Below are 5000 nucleotides of genomic sequence, written 5' to 3' on the forward strand. Positions count from 1 at the left end.
TCTGCAGTGAGGTGGCAGCGGAGCTGGAGGCCTGCTGCCTTGTTACAGAATGAACTAGAGACTTCCTTGACTCTGATGGGTTTACTCATGCATAGCCACCGCCAGGGTGTGTTACTACACCCAGTTTTAGTCTTGACCAACTACCAAGCCTGTTTAACTGGTGAAGGGTGTTTTAATTTGGTGCTTTGGGGCCTGTCCCTAGGTGATCCGAGATCCACATTGCCCTGCGTAGTCTCGGCCAGTTTACAGGGAGGACTGGTCTTGTGTGGATGAGCTGGAGCCTCTCTTCCCCTGTGTTCCAGGCTGTTGTTCCTTCCTGAGAACCCAGGAAATTGTAGATTGGATGTTTGAGTTTTGTGAACCCTGAGGAACCATTTTGTTATGTAGACAGGTTTGCAGTCTGGGACATCTTGGCTTTTTTTTTTTTTTTTTTTTTTTTCCTTTTTTTTTCTTTTCCTTTCTGATGGCTAGAAATGGCAGGCCAAGCCAGGCAGAAATGTACAGGGAAGTATTTCTCCTTTTCTGGTGCCTCCAGGAAGGACTCGGTGAAGGCCCTGCGGCTGTCAAGGTCTTTGAACCTCAAAAGAGCTACTTCAAGAGTCAGCAAAAGGCAGGTTGGTACAGAGCTTTGTGACCCCTATAAGCTTCCTTGAGAACTGAAAAACCTCCCTCTTCCCGTGTTTATTTCTTAATATTCTTTGGGAAAAAAGCTTCCTAATTAGTTCGAAAACCTCTTTTCTAAGTCTTACTGATGTTTGCTGTGCTCCCAGGTTCTGTGTGGATGTGTGTATCATTTGTGTGTTTCATTTTTCTTACAAAGTGTCAAGGTTGTATCTCACAAGTAACCATGTTGCCTGAGGATTTCAACTTCTCATGTGTAATCCCCTAAGCCGTACTTCAGTAGTTTGTATTTATGTTACCAAAACATGCTACAAAAAGGTTTAGGTAACTTTTACATGCAACACAGCATTGGACTGAAGTTTGCCGGTGTGCTCACTTTCATAGAAAGTACTTTCATAGAAGCACTATTTCATAGGGTTACTCTTTCTGCTTTCAAAGTGCTGAACCAAAATGATAGGAGGTAGACATGGTCATGTTTTCTTGACATTTTATTTTACTATTTGTATGCTGAATGTATAGAGTTAGGCTGTATAATTAAAAAAATATGGACTTGCTCTGCATCCCAGCTCTGCTGGTACTGAGGCTCCTCTGGCACAAGCCCGTGGTTCCTTGCTGGGTGGCGTCTTCTGTTTTGGGGATCAGCTTCTCAGCAGCATCTGCCAAACCAGTGCTACATGTGTTGTTCTCAGTCTCGAGCATTTTCTTCAGTTTCTCCTTCCTGCCTGTTTCCTTTACTGTCACAGAGGCCACCTGTATGCTGGAAGCAAGTCAGAAACAATCTCATGTAACTCGGGCTGGCCTCAGACTTGATGCGACTTGAGGATGGCCTTCGAATGCTAATCCTCCTACCTATACCTCCCAAGTTCTGAGATTATGGATGTGGTTTATAAAGCTTCTCGAGTGCCAGACAAGCACTCTACCAACTGAGCTATACAACCTCAGCCTTCTAACTATTTTATAAATGAATTATCTGTATAAAATGTTCACAAGTGTTTTATAAACAAATAATGGTATAAATTTCAGCAGAAATCATAAGAGCACACTTTTTTTTCAGTTAAATATGTTTAGCAGCTCTGATTTATTTCTATGGATAATGTTTTGTTTGAATCCGTGTAATTTGGTGACACGTAACACCTCTGATTTATTTACTTAAAGAATTAAACCTTCTACCTAGAGTATATAGAATGTGACAGGAAATGAGATCAAGGCCCAACCATGAAGCATTGCTGATAATTATACCAGATGAGGCTTTCCCTCTGGAGAAGTAGAAGGTGAAACTGCTGGACTCCATGTGTGCAGACCTGTGGGCTGACTTTTGACACCTGGGAGTTTCGGTCTCAGTACATGAGTGCACAGAAAGGAGCCCATAGTTGCTCTGTGGCAGGGCGTCAGCCTTCAGTTCTGTCAGAATCCGGTTTGCTAATTGGACTGTGCTGTGCTGTGCTGTGCTGTGCTGTGCTGTGCTGTGCTGTGCTGTGCTGTGCTGTGCTGTGCTGTGCTGTGCTGTGCTGTGCTGTGTGTGTTTAACTCCCTGCCCTAAGCTTTCTCATTCCTCATCTGTGGCAATGGTGGCGTTGTCCTGCTCTTGTAAAATACTCTCGTAAACAATTAAGTTCTGAGCTGTTAGCAAGATGGTGTTGATGCTCACCTTAAATATGAGATGTGACTCTTGGAAGGTTGCGTGAGGACACTGGTATCTGGGAGACACTCACCTATGTGAATATGTGAGATTCTTTATGATATTAAGTCCCCTCGACAAAATAGAAAAATCAGGTTCCTTTTCTCTTAAGCACGAAGCACCCTCTCTACAGAGCATGGTTTTTCTCCTGGAAGCCAGCAGGTGGCTTATAGAAAGGAACTGTTTTGTATATATATTATTTGCATACATTGTATATATTTGTATACATTGTATATATTTGTATACATTCCTAGGGAAAGGAGTTATGGTTAGAAGACTGCAGTACTCTCAGGTTTGTCAGGAAAATTGAGATCATGTATTAAATGTGAAAGATCTTTTGGTGGTGCCAGTCTGTAACCCCTGAGTCTGAGTCTGCTGAGTGCTCAAGTCAGCTGGGCTGCAGAGTGAGACCACTGTGTCCACCCCACAGGAGGGGACCTTGCCAACTTGAAAACCCCATGAGAGACTAAAAGTCATACAGGGATAGTTTGCTGGGTGAACAGGCTTATTTTATAGGCTATATGATCAACGTTCTCAGCAAAATCTGAAAATTATTTTTTATGCATATTTATTTTATGTGTTAGCTTGCTTGTACATGTGTATTTTATTTATTTTTGGTGCCTGTGGAGGTCAGAAGAGGGTGCTTGATCCTCTGGAACTGGAGTTCTGGATGGTTGTGAGCCACCAAGTGGGAGCTGGGAACTGAATCCAGACTTTCAAACTCTTTTGTCCCAACACAAAGGAGTCATGGGGGTGTGTGCTTAATTGCTATTCTCTGTAAGTGTGCACAGAATACAAGAAGGCAGCACACCCAGTTGTGCTTGTCACTAAAAGTGACATGCATTAGGAGTATAGTCAGCTGGATTTAGCTTTGTATTCTACAGTTGTCTTTTTAAAATAGATTTATTTATTTATTGCATGAGCATGTGTATCTGTATGAGTGTGTGTGTCTGTGTGTGTGTGGTGTGTGTCTGCACATATGTCTGTGTACCCTACATGTGCAGTGCCCTCAGAAGCAAGAAGAGGGTATCAGAAGTTGGAACTGGAGTTACAGATGATTGTTAGCTGGCTCTGTGGGTGCAGGGAACGGAAGCCTCTCCTTTAAAAGAGCAGCCAGTGCTTAGCTGCGGAACCATGTCTGCAGCTCCCACAGATGTATTTTTAAATCTCTCCTCCATGGATACTGCCACTTGTAGTTGATGAAACATGCAGATAAATAGATATGCCAAGTACCGCATGTTTGTCTCAGAACACTAGAACTTGTGTATATTCTCCCTGAGTGTACTATCAGGAAGCTACTTGCTAGGAATGTACGCAAGTGGGTTTCCCTGTTTTATAGGGTGGCAGTAATTCTATTGGAAAGAAATAATGGCTTAGACCACATAATAACAATAACTAACAATTAACAACAACAACAACAACAACAACAACAACAACAACAACAACAACAATAAAAGGCCATGTAAGTATGGCTTTTCTTCACTGGCAGAATTACCTCCTGGTCCTAGAAGAAAATGTGGCACTGGCAGCTGATATGTCCCTGACCTGCAGGAGAAATATATTCCCTGTGAGTCTTTCCATACCCTTGTTTTGTTGTATAAATATTAAGATGATATGAATCTTAATTTCTCCTTATTCATGTATTGTACTTGGAGGTTTTTTGCTTCCTTAGCAACCTCAGCTGATGTGGTTTCTACACTTGTGTATAACATCTACTATTTTAAATATTTGATTTTTAGCTTTCCCATAAGCAATTAGGTAAAAACGTACGTGTATCAACAGTACCCGGAATACTTTAAGCCACAAGCCCCAAACAAATCTGAAATATTTGCCTCCCTCTGATTACTTTATGGCAGAAGCCCTTTGCTTTAAAAAACAAAACAACAACAACAACAAAAAAAAACCCAAAAAACCTAAGCTTGTGAGAAATTTCCAGTTTTTAATCCTCGTAGGGGTGACCTAGTTCTAGGTGGGGGTGGGGTCGTATGAAGCAGCAAATTGGCTGAACTGTGCTATAAGGAGTGACACGGGCTTGAAGGAAAAGAACTAATAATGTAACTTCTCTCATTTGGACTATGATTCCTTTGCTTAGCATTCACAGAACCCTGGATTTAGTCCTCAGCGTCACACAAACTGGACGTGGAGGGGCAGGCCTATAATTCCAGGGCTTGAGGGGCGGACATGGGATCAGCAATTGAAGGTCATCGGCAAGGTCATCCTGTGCTACTACAGAATGATGTCAGTGTGGGATCCGTGTTGCCTTGATCTCAGTGCTAACTCCCTTATCATCTCGCCCCATGCCAATAACACAGAGTCATTGACACGACTGCTCAGCCCGGTGGTACGGCCAGTGACTCTTCCTCAGCTATCCCCTGAAAGGGTCAGTATTGCCCAGCTATCAGTAAACATTGGTTGGGAGCTCCATAGGGGTTCAAAGACTCTGCTTTTATGTAGCCCTCCAGAATTACATCACAAAAGCTAAGAAAGTTTCATGGTCACAGTGATAATTTTAAGCGCTATGTCAGATGCCTTTCCCTTCCCCACACCAGTGAAGTGGCTCTGGGCCAGATGGACTTGCTCTGAATCTCAGCTGTGCTGGTACTAAAACTTCCCTGGCACAGTTCCCGGGTCCCTTGCCGGGTGGTGTCTTCTGTTTCGGGGATCAGTGTCTCAGCATCGGCCGAGCCAATGCTGTGTGTGT

At 43.1% G+C, this 5000-nt stretch overlaps 1 protein-coding gene and 1 long non-coding RNA gene across 31 annotated transcripts in view; one reads left to right on the forward strand and one right to left on the reverse strand.

Moving 5' to 3' along the window:
* The window catches only part of Pard3 (par-3 family cell polarity regulator), a 549750-nt gene that overhangs the window by 111187 nt on the left and 433563 nt on the right, over nt 1–5000 (forward strand). The window contains exon 1 of one of the 30 annotated variants that reach the window (XM_087595249.1): nt 461–614. The exons of the other annotated variants lie outside the window; for them this stretch is intronic. Within the exon in view, the coding sequence (XP_087451375.1) occupies nt 474–614 (141 nt within the window). The 5' untranslated portion in view covers nt 461–473. Of the gene's footprint in view, nt 1–460; nt 615–5000 lie in introns of those variants that run through there. 30 annotated transcript variants of the gene reach the window in all.
* Nucleotides 1097–5000, reverse strand: part of LOC147999628 (uncharacterized) — a 13759-nt gene continuing 9855 nt past the window's right edge. Inside the window, exon 2 of the long non-coding RNA XR_015644265.1 lies at nt 1097–1378. This is a non-coding gene — a long non-coding RNA (uncharacterized LOC147999628). The remainder of the gene's footprint in view (nt 1379–5000) is intronic.

Source organism: Rattus norvegicus, chromosome 19 (assembly GCF_021556685.1).
Source record: "Rattus norvegicus strain SHRSP/BbbUtx chromosome 19, alternate assembly SHRSP_T2T, whole genome shotgun sequence".
NCBI classification, from domain to species: Eukaryota; Metazoa; Chordata; class Mammalia; order Rodentia; family Muridae; genus Rattus; species Rattus norvegicus.